This window comes from Bombus huntii, chromosome 15, assembly GCF_024542735.1.
Source record: "Bombus huntii isolate Logan2020A chromosome 15, iyBomHunt1.1, whole genome shotgun sequence".
NCBI lineage: Eukaryota > Metazoa > Arthropoda > Insecta > Hymenoptera > Apidae > Bombus > Bombus huntii.
In genome coordinates, this window is record NC_066252.1 from 1,574,688 (window position 1) to 1,599,833 (window position 25,146).

The 25,146-nt window shown below is 43.2% G+C and overlaps 2 protein-coding genes and 1 long non-coding RNA gene across 19 annotated transcripts in view; 2 read left to right on the top strand and 1 right to left on the bottom strand.

Annotated features, from left to right (window-relative positions):
* Nucleotides 1-25,146, top strand: part of LOC126873846 (RNA-binding protein Musashi homolog 2) — a 134,834-nt gene that overhangs the window by 87,804 nt on the left and 21,884 nt on the right. For 3 of the 16 annotated variants that reach the window (XM_050635138.1, XM_050635137.1, XM_050635141.1), the window contains one exon: nt 12,010-12,283. The exons of 10 other annotated variants lie outside the window; for them this stretch is intronic. Coding sequence is in view for 1 of the 6 variants with exons in the window: in XM_050635125.1 (XP_050491082.1) it covers nt 12,452-12,603 (152 nt within the window). In the remaining 5 variants the exon portion in view is untranslated. 3 more of the 16 variants (XM_050635142.1, XM_050635125.1, XM_050635143.1) reach the window with 3 other exon arrangements.
* The window catches only part of LOC126873848 (cell death abnormality protein 1-like), a 112,921-nt gene that overhangs the window by 40,886 nt on the left and 46,889 nt on the right, over nt 1-25,146 (top strand). The gene's annotated exons all lie outside the window — the stretch shown is intronic.
* LOC126873857 (uncharacterized) lies at nt 1,793-24,425 on the bottom strand. Of its 2 annotated transcripts, none has more exons than XR_007692584.1 (2): nt 19,864-24,425; nt 1,793-2,073 (listed from the first exon to the last, which is right to left on the bottom strand). It is a non-coding gene; the product is annotated as an uncharacterized LOC126873857 (long non-coding RNA). The 2 variants fall into 2 exon arrangements; XR_007692585.1 differs by having other exon boundaries at nt 19,813-24,425.

Genomic DNA, 25,146 nt, shown 5'->3' on the forward strand with positions numbered 1-25,146 from the left:
GGTTGTGTTTCCAATGACACAGTTTCAGAGTCCAACTTGTTTGCGAAGTGTCGGCCAGTACCTTTCTTTGTACCGTTAATGCCGAAGAATCCTACGCGTATACCTACCTGTACTTTTAACGAAGAAGCGATATTTCACCTCTGCTTATCGATTTCCCTAATGGGCGAAAAGAATTCTAGCGTTATCGTTAAGAATGCATCGTGCAAGGAACCAGGAAACTCCGAATATAATCGCGTTCTTATTTGGAATAAAATGATAACGGACGAAATCCCGTAACGCTTTGGATTTTATCCAAATTACACGCGACGACGAGCGTTTTATTCGTATAAAGCACACGATCGTTTGTTAGTATGCTAGTTACAAAGTGCTGGAAATTATCCAAAACTAATTCGAAGTAGCACGCTATACCCCGGTGAACAGGGTGAGATCATAGATCGAGGTCTGGATTGTATTATCGTTGCGAAATTATCTGGTTATTAGAAACGTTCGCGGTGTGTGCGAACGATTTAACCCGTCTATGGGACATCGATATCGAGAATAGACGAGCCCGCCATTCCGGTCAATGTTCATTCGAACGTATTTCTCCACGTGTTACATAATTTTCGACCGGGATAGAGCCTCGTATCTCTCGGTGTCCGCTAATCTGTCTTAGTCACGCTCGATTCGAGAACCGAGCGTGAATTATCGTTTGGAAATTGCTGGATTGCTTGGTACGTGACAATTTTTGTTTCCACATAATACGAACCCCCAGAAGCTACAGTAAATAGAGAATTAAACATTAGTAAGGACAAGTCAATTTCAATTAAATCGGTTTCGGTTTCGATCCTTTCAAACGTAAATACAATGTAATTTATTTTTAATGAAGATGAGTGAAGATATAGGAAATTCTAAATAAAGAAAGTGTCGCGTTCAAGAGATTGGTAATTCCGAACGACGGATTAACTGATTCTCTTCCATGTAACTGATTAAAGCGAGTTTACGGAGGAAGTGAATATGAATGACGTGGGTCTACGCGATACGCATTGCTTGATTGACATTCATTGACTAGCTTTCTCTTTCCTTATCAAATCGCCCTTATTGGATCCGTAGATCGAGAAATGTCTGTCTTTTGTGAGGTCTAATGCATATATTCCATATATATTCGACATATTCCAACGAAAATTAAAATTGTCCCGCCTGCTCGAGACTGTATAGAAATGTTGGAGTGGCGTGAATGATGCATACTCGCGCAGCAAGAATTATGCAGCAAAAAAATTTCAACAGCAGACCGAATCTCCCATAACGAAACGGAATAGAATACCGAAACTCTGGAACTTTGTAACGAGAAGCGCGAAAAACGAGAGGATATTACTGTTTTTGTGTATACGCGGAGCATAGTTGAAAGTGTCGAGAATTTTCATCGAAGCATCGTTTCACGGTACAGCTCTTTATAATCTCGTAGTGGAACGTGCAACAGCTGCCTACCTACGTTGGACTAGCTACCATCGGACATCAAAAGAGGGTTGCTCGTTTCTCGCTTTCTACAAACTACCACACACCTGGCGTGCCAGCTACGCGGTCCTCTTCCGCATGGATACAGCGTGTACGCTTCTTTCACGTGGAAAAAGTTGGCCTATATCTTGAAAAAAATATTATTTCCTTCTAGCCAGGTCATACGTCAACTTATAAAACCTGATATCTTAGCATTCTTCGCTCGTAAAATTATACTTCTTTTCTTTTCTACTGTGCAACAAGCTGGATTCCACGATGTAACAGAATAGATGCGTTAAGTTTACATTTAGTTGAACGTAAGTTCGAAAGGAGAAATTATTTATTGGTATTTGAGAAAATAATTCGAACGCGATACAAGGTTTTCTATTCCGTAATCTTTAGCCGTGGTAAACGCATGGTAAAATAATCGTGACCCTTTTCTTCCATTATAGCGAGTATTTCCTCTGGGCTAGGTGGCGCAGTTTCGTCCTCGCCGATTTGATCGGTTTCATTTCCGTCCGCGTCCAGCATAGGCTCGTTTCTCATTAACCGGTACCGATTGTCCAAGTGAATCGCTGGCTTCAACTTGTGCCGTTTGATTATCTGAAAACGAAGGAACCATGTTAAACGTTATACTATGTAGGCGTCACTTTGTGACAACGTATGTGTAAGACTATGGTTACGATGAATGCGTGTTCTGATCCTATGAACTGCTGTTCTGACGAACGAAACACCCAGAGATCAAAATATATGCATACATGCGTAAGAATCTATACGGAGTGTCGGAAGATACGTGAGGATGTTTATAGAGACTGTAGACATCAAAGCGGTGTAAAAGGTTCGCGTATAAAAATGTCCTTGAGCCGACGTATCTTTCTCTTTATTTTGTACTTTACTTACTCACGCTTCGTCTTTCACATTCTGTTAACGCAACAACCGAAATCCTATCCATATTCTATGTCACTTATTTAGATTTTTATCTCAAAGTAAAATGAAATAGTATATAACTTGAAAAATGACATCGTAGTCCAATTCCTTTCATCGTTTTATCTACAAACATTTTCTACATATTCTTTGATATTCTCTATGCATATTTATTTTGTTTCGATATATTCATCGAAATAACTGATCGTCAGAACACTCTTTTGCTATAACCGTAGTCTAAAATACACGCCCGACGATCGTTGTTAAAAAGAAGGGAGAAAACGATAGAACTAAGGAAGAGGAGATGCACGAAGCAACAGAGTGGACGGTTATCCAAACATCTCTCGTGCAATGAAACGACAGCAAAGTGTCAGGAATAAGTGTAGTAGTTGACCAAGTTGGTCTCGATATTCGGGATGATACAAAGGAAAGAAGCTTTCGCGGATATGCCAGCCTTCATCCAGCGATGTAAGAGTTTTTCGGTAGAGATGTCTCGACTGCGCAGCAACTATCGGATAGAAGTCAACGTCAAACAGCAACGTCGCTGAAAATCCATACTGCGTCGCTCGCAATAAGCTGCTTACTCCGTGCCATCGCCCCTCTGTAAACCCTCAGCCCCAGTCCCGTTAGGAACTTTGTCGTTGCCATTGTCAATATTAAACCAAGCCCTGTGTTTCTCGCTGTTCTGCTGTACAACGCGCTTCTCGAATAATCATCCAGCCTGCATGATTGTTTCATGCTCGCTGGAAAAATGCTCGAGTCGCCAAAACTGCGCGAAAGACGGTGCAACTTTCTATCACCAGGAAATTGTGTATGTCTTTTAAATTCATTTGCGGTCAATATCACCGAGGGAATACTTTTAGTAAATTCGACGGTATTATATCATGGTGTAAAGATAGATAAGAAAGGAAAAGAATTTTATTTCAGAAAGTATGGCTTTTGATATCGACCGCAGAAGTAGTATCGTTCGCGGTGCAACGATATTGAAATGAAAGGTCCAGTTGTTCATCGTATTGATCGACGCTCGATTCGCGATTCTAATGATCGTAGATCTCGTAGGGTGACGCGATACCGTCTGCGTAGCGGCAATTATAATTACAAGTGCGCGTCCGTAGTCGTCTAGCCTTAATTAATTCCAGTTTCATTCCTCTGCTGAAGCACACATTGAAAATTCAACAACCATCCTGACAATTTTTTTCGACGACGAGGAAACGGGGAAAGCCTGAAGGAATCATTTTTGCCATTGCTCGAATTCGAAAATCTGTTGTTTTGTTTAGAACGACGCGAGAGGATGCGAAGGTAATATAGCGATTTTGAAGAATTTCGTCGATCCGACGAAGCGAGGATTACGCCCTCGATGCTGCTGTTCTTTGCTGAGGCTTGAATGCGGCAGGGACGAAGAATGCCAAATAATGGCGGCGCCATCGTTCGAATTGGCGGCGTAGGAGGGGACTTCGTGAATTAATCCGCCACCAAACGAGTCGCCTTTTACCTTTGGGACAAGTGATTTTCGACAAATTATGTAACCATCTCTCTATTTGTCGTGCCTCTAAATAATGATCTTCAAATTACAGAAACGACTCTTTCATTTATCACACAAAGTTTCATTGTACGTTGCAACGATGGAAATTAGGATAAAGAATTAATTAATGGAAACACGCGCACAGAGATGCGATTAAGGTCTGATGTTACAATGTGAACCGTTTAATTTTAATTCAACGCAAACTGGACTGGCAAATCGCAAATTAGACGCGACTAATTCAGAAGACTAATGCGTAGAATTTCAGTTGAAATTCTACGTGTTCTCCACGAGGAATTATGCCATAAAACGCGAGTTCGGAGCGTGAAAAAACATTACCGGTGAAAACTAAATCATGCGACGTTACGACAAGTTTAATTATGCTCGTTGCACTGTGCTCGATTTTAAAACGATTATTTGCGCATCTCATGCCGCGAGAAAGTATACCAACAAATGGTGATCGATCGTTATTGTTAGCAGGTTGTACACGTATGTAACTTGAATCTATTCCAAATGCATTTTGAATATCGCTGAAACTGCAAACAATGGCTGTTCCATCGTGTTCTACCTAAAAACTTTCTTTGCCCATCGTTGGCTGCGTTTTTCAAACTTTCGTTATCGAAAAACCGTAATTCGTTAAAAATCTATGTGGAACCATGTCGAAAGCGGTGATCTAATGAAACGATACATCGTACTCGCGATACAGTTGGCGATCGATCGATTGATCGGCCGCGTACTGACTTTGCTGCCGATTAAGCGGTGAAAAAAGTTTGTGTGAAAACATAAGAGATCTCGAGTGGAGCGTAAAGAGGAAGGAGAGACAGGAGGGGGAAGAGAGAGAGAGAGAGAGAGAGAAAGCAGTGCTTTGTGCAACCTGAAAATCAAATTATCTCGTTAGAAGCCGCAAAGCGGAGATTCCAAAGAGAGAGGAAACCTTTGGAAACTACCCTCGTAAGCCAAATGCCTGACCCGAATTCACAGGTCTTCCTCGCTCGTTTACTATGCATCCTTTTTTCCTTCCTTTTTCTTCTATGGCTTCCAAAGCGCGTGATATTCTAAATCGTTCGAACACCTGCGTCCGCCGATTCGTTCGTAAACAGAGAAACCTTGCTCGGCATTGTTACGAACAGCGGAATATTAGGCGAAATACGAACGAAAAGCTAATCAGATTGCGGATGTTTGTGCATACGTGGAAAAATCGAACGTAGAAAATGTACGTAATACGCAGGATTGTACGGAATGTCCAGAGTACAGCGTGTTAATTATAATATTTGGATTCAATCTCTCTAGTGGAAACGTCATGATAATCTGAATCTGCGTGGATATTCACAGTTTATTAATCGCTATTCTAATAACATACTTCAATCCCGTTTTCCAACTACGTCGGAGAATATACTTGCTTCAGCAAAGAAGATCGGTCAATTCGAATTGCGAAATGGAAAGGTATAGATCGTCTAAGAGAGAGAGAGAGAGAGAGATTAATTAAAGTTCCGAATTTTTACAATTAAGTTCTCGAACTATGCACGTGGTCGTACTCGAGAAATTATTATGTATACGCTGTACCCGCATTCTGCTTGCACCGTGTTTCTAAATTATCAAGAAAAGCGGTGAAAATTAAAAGATGTAACCTTCTGGGGTATTTCAGTCGCGTTCCGTAGACTTACTGTCTACCCGTACGGTGTATTGATCTTAGGGGGGTGATTTTTAAGACGAGTTTCCCGACGACCGGCACAGATGGCGCCACCCTACGGATGGCACTCTCTTCGCCGAACATCGTTCTCGCCCTCGAAAAATTCTCTCATCGATCCGATCGCGTTTTTCTTATTATTTTTATTCGCGTATTCCATTTCTAAGAGAATATTTCTTCTATAGCCCCAACAAAATTTTCTGCCTCGTTCGTTTTTGTATGCTTTCAAAGCAGACAATATCACGAAATTTCATTGAAATTGTCGCGTCTACGGAATCTGGATCGGTCCGTTATAATTTCGAAGAACACAACAGCCGTAGAATACTCGCTGCTGCAGTTGAGGGGAAAACGCAGGAACGCGTTTCGAAGGAAGGAAGGTTGTAACAATTCTATCAGCTTGCTAGAGAGAGGATCAATAGTCAGGATGGCGAGAGAAATTTCTGCCGTCGTATCAGTAGTTGGCAGAGACGCGCGATACAATTTAACCAAGATATGACCGTCTTTAAAGAACGAAGATACGTATCACGTTAATTTTTGTCCGCGGAGATAGTGCACGTACTTGTTCTCTGATGCGCGATAGACACGAAAGGAGATTCGGAAGGTAAAGGAATTCCGAATCGAATTAAAATTTCCATTTGAAACGAGTATAGACGAAGACGAGCAAACAAGAAGTTGTCGTAGCGCGTCGGCGACACTCGATAAAACGATGTCGTCGTTTCTTTTCTCACCTCGTAGAAAGGGAAACACGGGTGAAGAAGGAACGAAACTGTGATGCAACGCGGGAGAATAAGAGCTCCGGATACTCGTCGATCAATCGCTTCCTCTTTCATCCCCTCTAGAAATACAAACTCGTTCTTTAATCCTAGCGCGAACAATCCAGGCACTCAATTTTTATATTTCTTTCCGCGTCATTTGTGATCCCCGTTCTTCGAATACTTTTATTTCGAAATTCACGCAGAATTGTTCGACGTTAAAGCTATAGTTCGCTTGGAGGTAAATTTACCTATACGCCTTTAGTGCACCTACACGAAGGTTGACCAATAAGGAAGAAGAACGACTGAAAGAAAGTTTAGAAAGTAACGAGACGAAGTTCAACCCTGCGTTGCTATTGTTCGGTTTTAGAAAACGAAAATTAGTTACGAGTCTGGTTGTATTTACTTTAAAGTACCCAGTTTTCAGCTAGTATATATATTTCGCGCGATAAATGTGATCGATGGAAACTGAGCTCTTGAAATTAGCGCAGAGCATCCTAAAATCAAGTACGAACTATTATCCGGAAGCGTTGTGCGTTAACTGTAACAGAACGATACGTACTCCAGCGTTAAAGAAGAAAATCAAAACTGCTATACAGCGTACGGAAATAAATTTAGAAGGTGCAAATAGAAAAAAAGAAGAAAAGAAGAGACACGTGTGCTATGTGGAAGCACGTTGATCCGAAACGCGATGGTAGCCGATTATGTCGCGGGTACACGGCACACGGCACAGCGAGGTTATTGACCAGGAAGATAGGTTCGTTGGGGGTGGCCTTCGAGGGGAGGTGTCGGCTGTGGCGGTGGGGGAGACGGTGGCTCGAGCCGGGGGTAGAAATGGAGTTTGCTGGCTGGTCTCTCAAGAGCAGCCACCGGAGGGTGGGAGTCGCGAACGGCTCGGGAGGGGAGTTTTGCAACAGATCTACAATACTGCGCTCGCTCGCAGTCCTTTTGCATGCCGGTTCGTTCACCACCGCAGCGTTTCCATGCACGTGGAACGTACGCTCCACGGCTTCTTGGAAGGTGGAACGCGACGAGGGAACGAGAACGTTTCACCCTGGAACACGAGGGATGAGACGACGCTGGCTAGTGGGTTTGACTCTAAAAAGTCAGATGAGACGGTTCTGCAGGTGGTTCTCAAATCGTCGTCAACTCGTCGATGTAGCTGTCGCGCACGCGATGGATCTACCTCTCGCTTCTCTTCGTTTTTCTTCGATTCTCTGAGACTTGGAATTATACTGTACGAGAGAGAGAGAGAGAGAGAGAGAGAGAGAGAGAGAGAGATTTCTCAAGTAGAGGCTAGGATCGCATTGGAAGCGGCGATGCGAGCGAAGAACGTATTGGAACTCGATTTGGATCTAAGAATCGATTCCGTTGAATGCCGCAGGAAATATCAACGTCGAGACACGCGGCTGGCGCGTTCGAAAGGCTGCTCGTTAATTCGCGGCGCGCGCCTACACGTGCTGCAGCTCGTTAAGACGATGCAACGACCGCGTAACGTATGCTCGTTAATTCGCGACAGAAGGAGCACGTTTCTCACGAGGAAGATACGGCTGCCAGACGATGCTCGCGAACTCAACCGATTGCAGCAAAGAAGTGCCAGTTTAACGCAGTGTCGGACTTGAGACTCGTCGTTGAGATCCGTGTGGTAAATGTTCTAGGATTTATCGACTGCTTTTTTAATCGGTTTCGTTTGAAAAACAAAGCGGGAAACATTGCATATGAATGAAACGAGAAACATGAGTCGAGCATTTAATTTACGAGGTGTTAGGTAACTTGGTTTTGCATATTGGAAATTATCGTAGTTAGGACATTAAGAAATTACTACAGTTGTCTTTGAAATTGTAATAAATCGTTTTCATTAGACAGACTTCAACAATTTGATTTGAATAATTGAATAATCTTAAAGTAAAAATCTACATATTTCAGTGCTTGTATTTCGATGACGCACACTTAGACAACAACAACGACGCGGTCGACAGATCGAATCGATGATGTTGAGGATATGAGATTATTCTCAGTTTACGATACGGACAATGTATCTGCTATTTTTGAGAAGTTGGAATTTCCAACATTGCAAGTTATAAAATTTACAACTCGGATCACGTCTACAGCTTAATTAGCATCCTATGCGCTAGAAGGGTCCGCTCAATAGCAAACGAGGCGTCATAAACTCCGACAAAAAATTCATCGATTAAACGAGAATTACTATAAATACATTTTCGCTTATCGATCTCTCGCGTTTAAAACGATTAGAATCTCGCTGCGCTAAGGATTGTCGTTTAATTAAGTCGTGTCGCCGATATTTTCGATTAATTCAACCAAGTACCCGATCTTGCGGAATAAATAGCTGCCACTCGTCCCTACAGATTCTTGACTTTCTTTACATTTTCATCGCATTTGTCTCTCTCTCTCTCTCTCTCTCTCTCTCTCTCTACTTTTTTCTCTTTTCTCGTTCCGGGATGCCAATTAATTGATTCCATCCACGGGATGCCAAACAGCAGACAGCAAACAATTCCACGACAGACACGATGTAGCTCCCATTTCTTGAACGATTTAATTGCAAACAATAGCTTTCAGACAAATACCGCCCGCGCAACGTCGTTTTAAGGGAACGTGTTTATTTAACATTTATACCATACCAAAGAGTCGATAGAATGACACGATATCAGAGATCTCATTGTATAAATACAACATTCGACCATTGGCAGAAACGTTTTTCAAGCAAACGTTTCCATTTTTAATAAAAGTACGCGAGCGAGCAAGTAAATAGTAAAATGACTTTGACCATATCGCAGCATTCCGAATAAATGATTCAAAGTCAGATAAAAATCTATGATTTATGCGATTTTATTTCTGATTTTCGTATCGTTTATTATTACTTGCGGCATTGGTAGAACAGACAGACAGGATCTCCTTTGCTTCCTCCCTTGCCTTTATTCCGGTTTACTGCAGTTACGCCTACGAAATTGTCGTGGGCCGAGAAGACGTGGGTTTGCACGCGCATTGTTCGATATCCTCGATTTATCAAGAGACAACAGAGGAAAGCGACGATTGTGTCGATACCACCGACCTTGATTTTGCAGGAAGCAATTTTATAAGTCTCCTTTATATGTCTCTATTCGCAGATAAAATCTCTGTTCCTGCATCAAAATCGAGACATTTCTCATTTGGTTGAGACGTTGAATACTAATTGTAATGATAATCCGATACCATACTGAATATTACTGAATATTACTGATTCCATACTGAATATTAATCGCAGTGAGACTGAGAGATTTAGAAGAAGCAAAGTTGATCGGTTTGGCTTCTAAGAGGTTTAATTGTTATTCGCGCATACGAGACCGAGAAGCTGCGCAACACTTGGCATCTTCGTGACCGAGTAACTGCTATGAATACCGCCCTTAATCTGCTTTAGCATTACTCCTTTTTTGCATACCGTTGCTCTCTCTCTCTTTCTCTACTTCTTCTTCTTCTCCTTCTTCTTCTTCTTCTTCTTCTTCTTCTTCTTCTCTTTATTCGCCACTATACATAAGGTGGCCATTTTCAAGAGACATCAGCAGGCCCTCGTGCCTCTCTCGAGGCAGTCCTCTCAACCTTGAAGCAACAGGGTCATCCAGAGCCCTCTCAAGTTTTCCGCTTTTTTCCCCGCTTTTCTATCGTTTCTCGATTTAATCCGCGTATCAATTCGTCAACGTCGGAGAAAAGCGTGGGAAACGAACAAACGGATCTGCTCGTTGTCAACGAATTTTTAGTTTTCTATTTCGTCGATTAACGATTCACTAAACAATTTTTTAAACGACTTTTTAAACAATTTAAACAACGATTAATTTGGAGACGAACGTAATAAATATTCTTAGTCGTTTGTATTATATTATTTATTCTCGTATTATATTTTATTTATGGGATTTTCACGAGTAGATTTGTTACGATATTACGCGACACGTTTGATTAATCTGTGGACGAGCGTGTGCAAACTGTGCCGACTAGAATACTGGCAATTATTAAACGTCCCGATTATCTTCGTGTGTAAATATTAGTGAGAACGTTACATGCAAATCGGCAATCTAAAAGGGAAATAATGATAGTAACGCTAAAATTACAGACGATTAACGTATAAAACTTGCATCAAAGGAACTAGAAATTACCGATCAAAAGTTTGTAAATCAGTAGGTATTTCATGAAACAATCTTTTTATCGTAGAATAATTTCTAGTCAAAAATCGACGTTAATTTTGAATCGACAGTAGAATCGCAAGTTCCAAATTTAGCACAGCTACAATTGGAAAACCGATTACAAATTTTTCACCGGTTGTAAGAAACAAGCTCCGTGGCAGATCGGTAAAGCTATGAAAAATAAAATTCCTATGCAAAATTGCGAAATAATCGTTTCAACTGCTCTGGTAGTTCTAGCGTTAAATATCATAATCCTCGTGTCCCGATTAAACATGTGTCTAAATGAGCTGCTCGTTTAATGTAACACGACCGCGTAAAACCGTTTACACACGTACATACATATTATGACCTTAAAAGAAGAAGTACATATATATGTATCGCGTTTGAGTTGAAATTAGCGTGGGCTTGGATTTAAAAAGAGCCGACAAATAAACCGATTCCTCGATCGATAGCGTATGCACCCTCTTTCCTCATAGGTTAAATAATATAGGTTAGTTCGCAATGGGAGCTGGCGTTGCAATTAATCATAGCGATCGACTAGCTGCAGAATTGCGTTTATTTGTGTATAACTGTATAGTAACAGCAATCTAACGATATCACAAGCTATACGGGTTATAATCGCTGTCTGTAGATCGTGTATACGTAACATATACATATCTCACACATTTATATATGTATATAAATATCGCTTGTAGTTGAAATATTCATTTTGACCTGCGAGAGCCCTTACTGGTAATTTAGTGCGACGAGACTATTGATATATCTGGTAGTGCGGCAGATTTGTCATAGAAACTATATTTTGTCGCTTCTCTCTCTCTTTTTCTACATATATATATTTATATATATACACGCACATATACATAAACTAGAGCGATTGTCCTTTTTATTTTTCGATTTCATTAATTCTCAGTGTCATATATCGAGTAGTGTTTTCTTAGTATCTATATATCTATATATCGATGTAATTACTATATTGTTACTATTACTCGTCGTTAGATTTTTATCATTCATCTCTATTTTTTCTAACACCGCTCTCCACCAGAAAAGAAAAGAAAAGAAAAGAAAAGAAAAAAAAGAAAAAAAGGAATGTTTCTTGTCTTATATAAATTTTGTAATTGTCGTGTCACCGATATATAATCATAGATCACCATATATCGTTGAGATCGCTAAGATCGAGCAACTCTTCCCGATCCCCTTGGTTAGTAGGCATATTATAACATTAGTGTTGTACGAGCAGTCGAACGATCTTGCTGTGTCCACAAACGGTTCGAGAGATCGCGTAATAGTCAGAAACGAGTTTAAATGACGAAATACCCTTCTCTCGACCGAGTTTGTTCTCTTCCTAACCGTTTTGTCCAATCGTGTCTTCAGCCTCCCCTTGATATCTCTTTCCTTCCACAGTACCCATTTTCTGTTTTTCTTTTTTCTCGAGTCTCTATTCACACTGTCTTTCGCAACGAAAACAAGCATCGACGATTTTCGCAGGCTTTCCACGATTCTTCTCGGGGAAGAGGATCAGAGGAAAGAGGGGAAAATGAGTTAGAGAGACAGACAAAGGCGCAGAGCAGCGACGGGCCGGGCTACACACGAGACCGAGCACGAGCCTTTTCACCCGAGAACCCCTGTTCCGTCTCTCTTTTTTTCAAGGATGCAGGTACGAATCCTGGTCGCCGGTCCTGGTGAACCGACGTTGGACCACCAGGTGCGAACACGAACGACGGACCAACGGTGACCGGGACCCGGTGCTGTATTGTCTCTCGTGAGTCCCTACTTACCGAAAACTCTCTGATCAATGATCAGGTAAAGAGAGAAAGGCAAACGGAAAGGGCTGCGGACCGTCCATAGCAGTATACACCGTGTTGTTAATTGCTACACTTGCCTGTAGCGATGGGATCTCAAAACAGCTCGAATCGCATCGCATCTGCATATGCTACGTTTGAAGAAACGTGGAACTTTGAACACGAATCGAAGCATACGATCTCTTGAAAATCTCGATAAGTCTTGGAATTCCTGGATGTCTCGAATATGTTGGAATATCTTGATAGTTTGCAGAATTTCGGTAGTTTTTGCATTAGCTTGGTAAGTATTCGATGTTTTTCTGGCGTCTTCAATCGATACTTTTGTCCAAATAGTGATCAACATGAGGTGTTGACGAAGGTTTGGAACGTTCGACTTGTCATAAACACGTTTATTTATGTTATTCGTCTTTATAATTTCCGCTACTCTAAAGCTACACTTAAGACCTTGAAGACTGAAGAAGATCGAGACTTCCAAGACGAAGAGTCGCAAATATTCGAATCATGTTCGAAATTCTTCGAATATTCGTAGTCTTGTATAACGCCCATCGCTACTTCCTGCCGGCTTTGCTTTCTCGATTCGTTCGTTGCTTTGCCGTGCAGCAATTTTAGATTCTTGGTTAGAAAAACCGCGAATTTGCTCGATATGCGTACTTTTACTCAGCAAAAACAGCGTACTACGTATGTACAATAATATGAACGATACGGGACGATCGATTCTCTCGTATACTCCCTTTTTCCTTTCTCTCTCTCTCTCTCTCTCTCTCTCTCACCCTTTTCTGTGCCTTTCTTCTCTCTCTTTCTCTCCTCTTTTGCTCTCCTCTTTTGCAATTCTTGCTCTCCGTTGCTCGCACAATGCACCAGCAAGCTATCTCGCTTTCTTTCTTTCTCCATTATCGCGCACCCAAGTAGAATAATCGTTAAGCAAAGCAGCCAGAAGCGTGCGTTGAAATACAAGACGAGGAAAAGGTGATACCTCGTCCTGGACCGACCTAGATTGCTAGACACCGTTAGACGTATCCAACATCGAAACCAGCTGATAACTCGGGTCAACGCATCGTCTCTGTTCACCTTTCACTCTGCGATAGATAGCGAACTTCTCTACCGCTTATTCGTGGTACAGCCGACAGCTATTATCCGATTGTATCCGTAATAAACGAACGCGATCAATCACGATCGTTTAAGCTTCATTTTGTTTCTTTTATGGTAGACGTCCGTTCTATATAATACAGTTAAATCAATCTTTGTCGTTTTAGTTGGCACGCTGTTCGGTCGCGATTAGTAGATATAAAATCGTTGAAAACGAGAGAGCGTACAAGCGGAGCGCAAAGTAAGAAGCTCGATCAGTTATCGAGACGCGAGTAGAGGAAACAGAAGAAGGTCGATCAAGACGAGTATTAATCGGTTGATCAACCAGTTTTGGTAACCGATTTAAATTGCTAGAACCGGTTGTTTATCGGTAAATCTATTAGATGCTAGTCAACGTTACAGATGATTGGCGCCACTCTAATTTCTCTCGATTATGGCCAGGGGTGTGTAGTTACGGACAGAAAAGATTCCGTTAAATCTGTTTCGATGAAACTCGTTACGCAACTAAATTGCACACGCCAACTTTACACACTCGAGTTAAGAATACTAATTGTTGTCCGTTTGTTTCTTCTTTGCTTTCTTTCTTAAGAATATACGTATATTTTTAAGATAATCGTTAATTTTCTGTCTTTTCGAAGCTAATTTAAAAGTCACGGTGACGATTGCTGGCCGAGGCTGCGCTGAGAGTTTCCTCTCGGAGGGAACGAAAGATTTCAAGTGAATTTGAAAAGTCGGAAAAACACAGGGGTTGGACGATCGTGAGTGAATATTGGGTAGGGAGATGGTCGCGATAGCGCGTCGTGTTCCATGGTCGAGAAAAGTGCTGGTTGAAGATGAGTGATTGAGCAGAACCTCTGTACACGTCACGCCGCATCGCATCGGAAATGAGTCCTTTTCGATCTTACGAAAGATGCCGAACGAAATCCTGCATGCGAAGTAGCCTCGACACGACATAGACGATTCTTTGTACGATAAGTGAGTTTTGTGATTAACGAACTTTCTCGAACGCATGGAAGAGGAGTCTGTTATAAACGGTACGTATGTATGTTACGACTCGTGTAACGCGTAATGGCGCAAATGCGATTCTCTTGTCGAGGGCAATGTCTAGTCAGACAGTTCCTCGATACACTCCGTTTATGGACGATGAGAGAATCAATTATCTGGATTAGTTAATTACTTATCTGGAAATTGATAGAAGTTGCTTTTAATATTTTTGCTGTATCGAAAACTGACCATTGCGTGAATCGTGTTCTTTTTATACGTTGAAAATTTGGTTTTATAATTCTTTTTGTAAAAGAGATCATCGTTAAAAGTTTGTAATTGATTTATAATGGTAACTTTAGCGAAAAAATCGACATAATATGCTTGAAGAAGAAGATAAGAAAAGGCAGGAATAATAAATTAGTGGTCGTGTTCGTGATCTTGGAATATATCATCATAGAGAAATATTTTCGATGGCAGTATTTAAATATGCAAATCGAAGTATCGTTATTTCCTACTTCGCGTAGAGGATACGTATGTAGTTCCGTTTTGAATGAGCTGTGGTAGAAACGAGAACTACGTTTCAAACGCTTGCTTACTCGGTAAATCGAAATAGGAGAGACGTCGGTAATGCAATACGTTTTGAGCATTGTAGAAATCGTCTTTACCGACTACCACAAAGGTTTCTACCGTCTTTCTATTCTACCTTTCGCTACGATATAGCGGCCTGCAAGGTATGTACGTCAGAATCGATCACTGTTATTCATTCTAATTCTTGATCCTCTTTTTTACATGAATATTTTTGTATACGTAAACAAACTACATGAATATTTTTGTATACGTAAATAGATTATCTCTTGTTCTACATTCTTCTTTCCTTTTCTTTATCTTCTCACATGTTCAATATTTGACAATTCTTTTTGTACGTACTTTAATGATATATACGTATTTGAATCTATAATTGCAAGGACATCATCCGAAGCGAATGTTCTCTCTTCCAGAGGCAAACAAGTGTTTTTAATATCGCATTCCCGTTTGAAACACTTAGTTATCATTTTTCTCTAGCGTCGTTTCTGTAATTTCATTCTACGGAGCATAGGCTAATTGATATTTACGAATTCCAGTATGATCAATTTCCGTGATCACGAGTTTTTACGTTCCGGCGAGTTTATTTCGGTCGATTATGGAGGAAAAAGGATTGGTATAGCAGTTTTCGCGATATGATATCGTGGTAAGGTGATTAATTAAATACAAACAGGACCACGCCCGCCTCAAACAGACGAGAAAACGCGATAGCCCGATTGCACGAAACGGCGACCCTCTAGACTACGCGTTCTTTAACAACGAGTTACACGTTCTGCGTCCTTTTCCTGCGATACTTTACTACTACCGGAATACTCTACTCCGATCGCGACGAAAGCTTTTTCATAATTGGACTGGCTGGGTGCGGATGAATAGCCATCAAGTAACAATCCAATTTTACACACAACCTTACACAAATCCACCGGGTAACACGCAGGTTACGTAAAATATGAGAAAAAGGAAGAAACGATACGTTCTTGAAACGGATATCGATCTATCTTGAATTTTAACGTTTCAAGAAAATCTCTACCAAAGGAAAGAAAGACATTAAAATTATAGAAAGAAACAGACTTCGTTATAACGTATGAAGATGGAGGATTAATTGCATCGACGAATGACGAGAGACATATGAGAGAAGAATGTTCGGAGGAAGCGTGATTTCCAGCTTTTCTTTCCTTCCTCGCGATAGTTGGAGCACGTTGGAAGCACACGAAGTTTCCAGTACGACGAACGGAAACTCGCGCTCGGTGTAGAGCTGCTCGTTAGTACGCGAAACCGATGGAGTTGATGGGCTGTTCGGGTAACAAGGCTGGCCTAGATCGAGGAACCAGCCAGCGATGCCGCGAAGCAGCTTCGACTCGCCTTTCGAACACGCAAACGACTTTCCTCCTGTGTCAGCTCGTCCGCGATATCGTTACCGATATACGTAGACGTTTGACAAGATTCGAAAAGGAACCTGCGATTGAACTGATCAACAGGGACAGGCGAATAGAAGACTATTAGGAAGACTAAAAAGAAAAGGGGTAGGATTAGGTGGAAGAGAAAATTGTTGAAATCGCGAGGACAGAAATCGCGTTTGATGGGGGTGTTTAACGGTGAGACGATCGGACTATCGTTGGGATCTGGGTTAAAGGAAAGAATAGGTGTTCTCTGATTGCTCGTTTCGCTTTATCCATCCCCGTAACCTCAAGGCGAGATTGCCACGATCGTTCTTCTAATATCTTCGCGAAGAGAACGATTTTCTCGCGCTTCGCTATTTCACTCGTTTCCAAAATGCCAGGATTCTCAATTCTTAATTCTTTGCAGATGAATTCTCCTTTTTTTTCAACGATAGCGCAGAGTATAATAAGCTAAAAATTAACGCAAACTGTAATTTTAAAAGTACTATAAGCGAGCGCTCTCATTTTTAATGGAATACTATCGCGCAGAGTTGAAAAGAAGCGGAGTAGGACGAATGCAAATTCATTTCTTATCCTAATGGATTGAACTCGCCTCAATCTCACACGCAATTTTCATTGTAGAATATTATTGGTCGAAGCGGACTCACATCTACTAATTGCGCCCATTTCAAGCATACAATGTGGATTCTTATCCATCAATGAAATATTCAAATATGCCTAAATATAAAATATCCAAACTAAAGTAGCTGTTATTGTATTAAACGAGTGGAGCGAAATCAGATTCCATTTCCTTGCTTATGTTCACGAGCGTTGCAGGCTGCTCTGATCAGTTACTTCCATGCCATCTCGCTATTCTTCTCTCCAGCTTTTTTCCACATAGTGCGTATGTAAATCCCGATAGATTTCGGTGCTCACAGAAAAATTCTAATTTCTGTTTTCTAAATTCTAATTCTAAATTCTGGCAGTCTCCAGTTAGTTAGTCTCGAAAGGGTTAAGCAATAACTAATTCGACGCTAAAACCAAAGAGAACGAACAGAAGATATCCCTTCTGAGGCGGATATATCGCGTTGTTTTTCCGCTTTGGAGTTGCGCGGACGCGTCCTTATATACAAAAGCGCCTGTGCGATGCAGAAGGAGCCCCGTTGATGGCAGTGCTTGTGGTTTAGGAGGTTTGACGTAGGAGGGTACGATGTTTTCCATAGGCCGTCTGTCGAGGGCACCCCCTGCGGATTAAATGGAACCTAACCCTACACGTATTGATCCAATAACATGGGTGCTGGATACACAAACCGAGGGAGAAAACTCTGGGAGGAATATCGCGAGGGCCAGTTGGCGGAAGACTGTGGAAGAGAAAAAAGAAAAAAGAAAACAATAGTACCGTTCAATCGACCGAATTAGGCGAGTAATGCTCGTCGCAACACTCCTACGACTTTTCTACATTTATACGTTAGACAGCGAAGATGTAAGGGAAAATTGAGAATATTTTTTCTTGTTTCTCTTGTTTCTCAATATGTTTTATCTGAACTTAGGAAACAGCGAGGGGAGAAATCTAAAAGAATTCTATCGGAGAAGGAAAATTTGAACATAGACTTAATCACAACCGAGGGCCGGTTTTACTCTTATTTTTGATATATCGCGTTTAGTTTATCCTGGAGATACGTTGCCGCTTCGTTTCTAAAAGATACCTGTTATTCTAGTCCGCAACGATAGTCCAATAGCTACGAAGTAAAGTAAGATCGTGAAACGAAGAACTACACTTTAAGAACCGAGTGTAAAGTACTCGGGTGGGCGAATACTTTTCCGATCAATCGCAATTATCTTTATCCGTGCAATCACAAATACAAAGTGTAGAGTGATGGACGTTTATCTATGAACGTTTACCTACGTGTTCTAGGCATTTGCGATTTATAATGCATAGAGTGTGACTATAATCGTGTACGGTCGTTTAGTCGTACACCTGACCCGATAGATCACGTACACAAGCACGTTCAGCAGAACGTACGTGTGCGTGTGTACGTACTTACGTACGCACACGCGTACGAAAGAAGAGTGGCGAGGGTTAGGCCCTAATCGACGTATCCCCCTTGAGAAGCTCTCGCTACGAAGACTTTAAAGCCAACTTATTTCCATCCGGTCTCACCGTGTCACCGACGACACCCGCTGACGACGTGTTTCGTGTTAATTGCGTACCTTAATTAAAATTAATATCGTCCAAATTAAAATTAATTGAGCCGCTCTCTCGGTCGTTCTTTAAAAGAAGGAAAAAGAAAAAAGGAGAAGAGAGATAGCGGTAAATTGAAACGAACCGAGTGTAGGGGTTGTTTCGTGACGCGTAACATTTAATCCTTTCGATCACGGCACAGTGCAATTATTTTAATGGACGTTTATGCGTGTAACTTGCAAATGAGTCACCTCTTGTTGTCGCTGGCCGATCGTTCCGACCAACTTTTCTTCTTCCTTATATCCTTGATCCTTGATAATCGCTCTTTCGAGGATAATATTTCGTAGAATCGAACCGGGGAAAACTATCGTCGAACGTTTGACCGTTATTGGCGCGAATCGAGACGTCAGATAAGTCAGAGAAATTGTTCTGGGTCAGGAAATCGAAGCATCGAGATAGATTCGTGATTGAAACAACTTTGTTTCGATTTATTGAACATTCACCCCCGTTGCTATTATTCGTACATACTCTAGTACATTCGTGAATTTTTTAAGAACCGATTATAACGTTGAATTCGTCTCGACGAGACTAGTTTCTGCGTGGTAAGATCGTTCTTGCCAGCGATAGTTATAAAAGATATAATACAATCTACGTGTGCAGTTCTATGATACGCAAAAGGCAGTGATACTTAACATATAGAGTTACGGTAACGTGTTTGCATCGCTTAACTGCATATAGGTCATTTGCAACGCGCAATACATGCAAATTGCGCGTTGTATGTTGCCACGGGATTCTGTTCGCTCGCCTTTCTCCTATGGATATTTTGTTTCTCAAAACGCGTCACGAACCATCGTAAAGCTTAAGGGAACACGCGTATACTTCGATTCTAACAAAATCGATCAAAATGTTGCCTCGCGCCGGTACGTGTAAACACACATAAAGAGCGAGAAAGAGAGAAAGAGAGAGAGAGAGAGAGAAATATATGCGGACGAGCGCGTGCGCACGTTTGTAAATAGATACGTGTATCCATGTACATAATATCAAGCGGAGTATACAACGAGTATCTAGAGCGAAGACGAAACAGTTTTTCGGCTAAAGCTATACTCTGTCTCCGTCATTTATATACATACATATATATATATATATACTACATATATGTATACGTATACATATACGCGTAAAAATATCAAATATATAATACATAGATCTCTAAGACGGATTGTATCTAATCTATAACAATGTCTACACAACAACGACATCTGCGCGTAACGGTGCGTACTCTAGGCTCTACACATCTATGGGGGTTTCTCTTGTCTAAGGTGTCTCTCACGGGGATGAACATGGCGGAGCGTATTCGGTTTTTCCAATGTTCTTCTTGCTGCTCCCGCTGATTGTCATAGACGTGTATGTGTGTGTAGACGCTTCTATATCTCGATGGTAGGTTTCTCGTACGATTCTTGAAAAGGATATCAGAACGTACACAATGTTCGAACAACCGGCTAAACACAGACGCGTTCTTCGACAACGACGACGACGACGATAGCTGCCGTAACGAACGGGGATAACCTGCAGCTTTCGTTTCCCCTTTTCCGTGCCCGCTCCCTCTACCACGTTTTCCTCACGATCAAACGTGTCGCCGCCTAGCGGCTGTGCCCTCTACCAACCGACAGGAAGGTTAAATGACAGCCCACCCCATTCACCCGGCATACTACCACACCATCACCGTCACCACCAGCACTAGTAACCACCATAGGTTCTACCATCTCCACGTGCATCTACGAGACCAGAGCACGACCACCAATACTGTCACCACCACCATCACCACCAACACCACAACCACCGCCGCATCACCACCACCACTACCACCACCACCGCCACCTCCATCACCGGTGAAATCCAACTCCAACCCAACGACTACCTTCGCAAGCCTCCTCCTCTCTCGAATCGCAAACGTGCCGCGCCCGTTAATTCAACGGCTAATCAATTCTTACCGCGATTTCTGCATGCCCTAACCTACGCTCGGCCTCTTTTCCATCTTCCACAGCCCCTTCTCTTGTCTCTCTCCTTTCTTTGCCGGAGTCTTGGAACGTCCGAGGAGATTCGTTCTTTCGAATCGATTAAATTTTACAGAATCGAACAGGATTACGTTGAAATTACGACAACGCGGTGGTTGCAAGGGGTAGCCGAAGTACAGAGTTACTAATAGGATGCGATGTAGGGAACCCCGTAACATCCAGCCGCTAGAGTAAAACGAGACGGTGAATGATGTAACGAGCGTCGCGTGCCATCGATAATTACAGAGACGCGTATTCCTGTCTAGGTGGAAGATTCCCGCCCTTTTCTCCCTTTAACAACTACTCCCCCTATCGTATTTTTTGTACTTAAACGACGTTGTCGATGTACCGTGTGTACAGTGATTACCAGCGAAACTCTGAAGCAATGAAATCGATTCGATTCGATCCAACCGGACCAGAAATTTCCAGCGAACGTTAACGTTTCGTGATCGCGGCCTGAGACTCGTCAACGAAGAACAACGAGCCTCGTGAATAGCTTCGAAGATCTGCCGATTCGATGAGTTCACCAGATTGTGCCATAGCTCGTTGTTTATAACGTCTGATGAATCGTTGGCGATGAGAGTGGGTGAATCGGTGGCGAGATCGTATTGCACGTGATGACGAGAAAAGCAATGGAAATTACTTGAGTTTAGGCAAAAGACTAGGGTCGAACGTGAGTTACGAGCATATCCGTGTACGTCATTCGGACACCGATCGAACGTCGCCGCTAGTAGAAACTCTGATCGAAACTGGGGAAACCAAGCAACCTAGAGGGGAGTCGATTAGAGGAAGAGAGGGAGGGGCGAGTGGAGGGAAAGAGAAGGCGTACGATCGACCTAAACCCGACGTTAACCTTTTCATCGACCCCGTTCGAGTTCTTCACTGCCCCGTCGTGGCGCCGCTTTAATTCGGTACACTGCGTCGAGGATGGAAACAAGCCTGATTCATTATTCAATAAACGACCGCAGATATTTCGGGGTTGAAACCACGGAAGATACTATGTGTGGACTACTCCACCCCGGAACTAGGCCAAGTGGACGAACTCGTCAACTGTTCGATCGCGATAATGCGTCGACGATTCTGTTACGAGAACGGATGCGTGTAACCACTTTGTTACGTATCCGCGAGAATGGAAAGAATTGCCTTTATTTATCGACGTGTGGCGTGGTCGAAACGAATCCATAGGTTCGATTCGATTGTTCGAAGAAATATACTTTTCACGAAATCCCTTAGATTCCGAGAACCACCCTTACGGGGATAGGAAAATGGAATCCATCGAAGAAAATAAGTCGGGGCCACGGATGATCGCTGGTTCGCGAAGAAAACACACCTGAAACGTTCTGACATCGCCATCTTGCCAATTCAGACATCACGATACGATTCCATTCAGAATCCATTCTACGGTCCACCGGTGCCAGTGATTTTAACGTTTTGGGAACAGTATGGACAGAATGGACAGTTCTGACGACTTTCTTGTTCGTGGAAGGGGAACGAGCGATTATATCGAATGGAAGCTTCGTCTGTTTTTTTTCTCTCTCTTTTTTTTTTAGTCGAACTTAAACGAAGAATTCCTTTTTCGTTCGTTCTCGCTTCTTCCCATGAACCGAGAAGAAAGTCGTTCGATCAACCATCGTAGCCGCACCTTCCGGAAGCTGCCTTATCGACCGGAAACGCCGTGATATCCACGCTGGCAAGAATTAAGAGACACCTTGGCAGAGCCTTCGCCCGTTACGGTCACCTGTCGAGGGACGCGGAGTTACTCTAATCTTTCACGAAGATAACGCTCGAGATTCGAAAGACGAAAGTTCACGAAATTTACGGAGCTTCTTTCGCCTCTTCTTCTTGTTTCGTGTTCCCTGTCCTCCGATACCTGCAAATATCCCATGAACTCTATCGTTCTTATTTGTTCCGCTTCTCCACCTTTGCAAATCTATCACGAAACACAAAGAGACCGCCAACACTTTTGTCGGAGTTCCTTCCACTTTGGAATCCAGAGAACACTGGAACGAATGAGACTGCGTTCGACGATGGCCACGAGACGAGGACAATGTCCCATCACACCAGTAACTCTTTAAAGGCGTACTGCTGTGACAAGACAATATCCCCGGCGAGTGGTTGAGTGGTTCGAGTCCTTTCAGCCGGAGAGATCCTACTTCCTTCGACATTCTCGAGGTCCGCGATTCGATCGGGATTTGGCGCGGTTCGCTGTTCGCGATGCAACCCGCGAGCGTCCGAGCGTCTTCGATATATTTCGCACGCTAGATCGATAGCGAAGGAATGATTCGCGCGAAGATCGTCGATCGTTCTCGCGATACATGACGACGATGATAGAGGCAGGAACGGAAGATGCCGAAGGTGGCGACTGGTGGTGTTATGCTTTGGTGTCGTTTCGCCGATGGCGGCGTCGATTCGACTCTTGCGAAGGCGGTATCGCTCGGTCGAGCGTCTCGACGGTACTGCATCGCTCGCTGGCGACGGTGCCTCCGCACCCTGTCCCTCCCCCACCCGAGGGAGCTTCTCCTCCAGCTTCGTAGTCCCACCAACAGCGGTAAAGCACCCTCTCCTCGCCGGTTCGAGCCCCTTGGCGGGCCACCGAGGGTGGAAGGGTGAAAGGGTAGCTGGTGCGCGCCTGTCTAACCGCGCATATTCCGCGTGCGACCGAGTACGGGCTCGAGGGAGACTCGGAGAGAACAAGAGGGAGAAAGAGAGAGAAGTGCGCGGCCAGCCCGAACAAGGGCGGCAGAGAATGGGAGGAAAGTAACCCTCGATGTTGCCGAGGGCCATCAGGGGGACGACGACTACGCGCAGCCATAGCCTGCTGCTTACCGATACTGGAAATACTGAAACCGTTCTCGCGTATCCAGCAGCTTGACTCTCTCCGTCTCCCCTGGCCCGTTATCCTCGCTTCCTGTTACACCTCGCGTTTCGGCCTGTCGCAAAACGATCGGGGTCATGACTGGAACGCGCTAACACCGCGCTTCGACCACCAGTTGTGCCACGACGTCGACTAGAAATGTTTAATCGTTGAGGAATTCCCTCGTGTCTATCGTAAACGCGTTGAGATAGATGGAGAAGAGGTCACCGGTAACGATCGATTTTCCAATCTTTGAATACTTGCTTGGAATTGGACACGCGGCCGAAAGAATCGCGAATATATGGAGAAATGAAACGACGAAACTTGGTAAAGTTTGCGACAGTTTCTTGTATCGGAAGGTTCCTTCGATCGCAAACAGTGAAGTCGAATGACAACGGAGATAGTTGCACGTGGAGAGTCGAGCTTCACAGGGATACGTAACGTAAATCGCATTGTATGCGAAGAATGGGCCGAAATAATTACACGATGTTATAATAGGACAGTGTATCGTTCGAATCTCACGTAACGCAGGGTTTCAACCAGTTACGTTACTGTCTGCCGGTTGGATCTAAATTTAGGCGTCTTTCTTAGGCGAACGAGTTCGATCGGTTGGATGGCTGGAAGTCTGATTTCGTGATTGACCTTCCTCCCCGCTCTCTTCTGCCAATTGCGAAGACTACGCTCGAAAGGAGCTCGAAGGAATCTAACGTATCGAAAAGAAAGTAAATCGACGAAAGAACGGATCTTGAGAAATTTCAGTAGAGTAGAAGAAAGGAATCGTCTAGTTGGTTAAAGGACGCGGATTCGGACGCGATGAGAATGAAATGACCGGAAGAAGGCGCGGAAGAAAAAGCCGGCTAATGCGGAATGGCACGTGAGAGAGACGAGTTTACGCGAAAATTAGGCGGCGAACGAGAAAAAGCAGCGTCGCATCTCTCGATAGACGTACCGCAGGGGTGGAACATTGCGAAAGGGAGAGAGAAGTACGAAGGGGCGTATTGATCCACCAGCTGCGCGTTCTCTCACCCTCCACTCCCGCTCTCTATCCATCCTAGCGTCCCCCACTGGCCGACTCCCTCGCCCCGAATGGCTCGCCCCGTTTCACTTTGCTCTTTCCCTCCCCTCTTTCTCTCGTTTCGCTCTTTCTCTTTCTACCCTGTTCGTCCACAGTGACGGGAACGATCCGCTCACGACCGCCATCGACCGACAAAACTTTCGTTCGAATACTCCTCGCAGCTTCCTTCCAGTTTAACCAGCGGTCAACTCGACTCATTTTCTTCTTGCTTGCCAAGACAATCTCCATGAATCGTGACTCATTCCCGAATCGACGAATCTTAAAGCCGAAAATATCTAAAGATATATGAAAATTTTACTCTTCGAATTGCCCTGACGATTCTCCTCTGGAGAACTACGACAGGTTACATTTATTTCTGCTGCCCTCCGGTCCGCCAGAGATACGGCAACCGCGAATCCAGATGGGTTCGGGATAATTGATAAATTATTTGGATGCGCGCGGAATCGAAGCCACCGCTAGTCGCCGTTCTTCCTGCCCCTCTTCCTTTCGTCCCTTGTCTTCCATCTCTCTCGCACCCCGCAACCGTTACGAAGGTTATCTCCTTTTCTCGCCAACCATTCTCTCCCTTTGCCCCTGTTAGGTTGTGGGTGCACGTACACGCGCACATCAACATCCCTTCTTCTCTTTCTT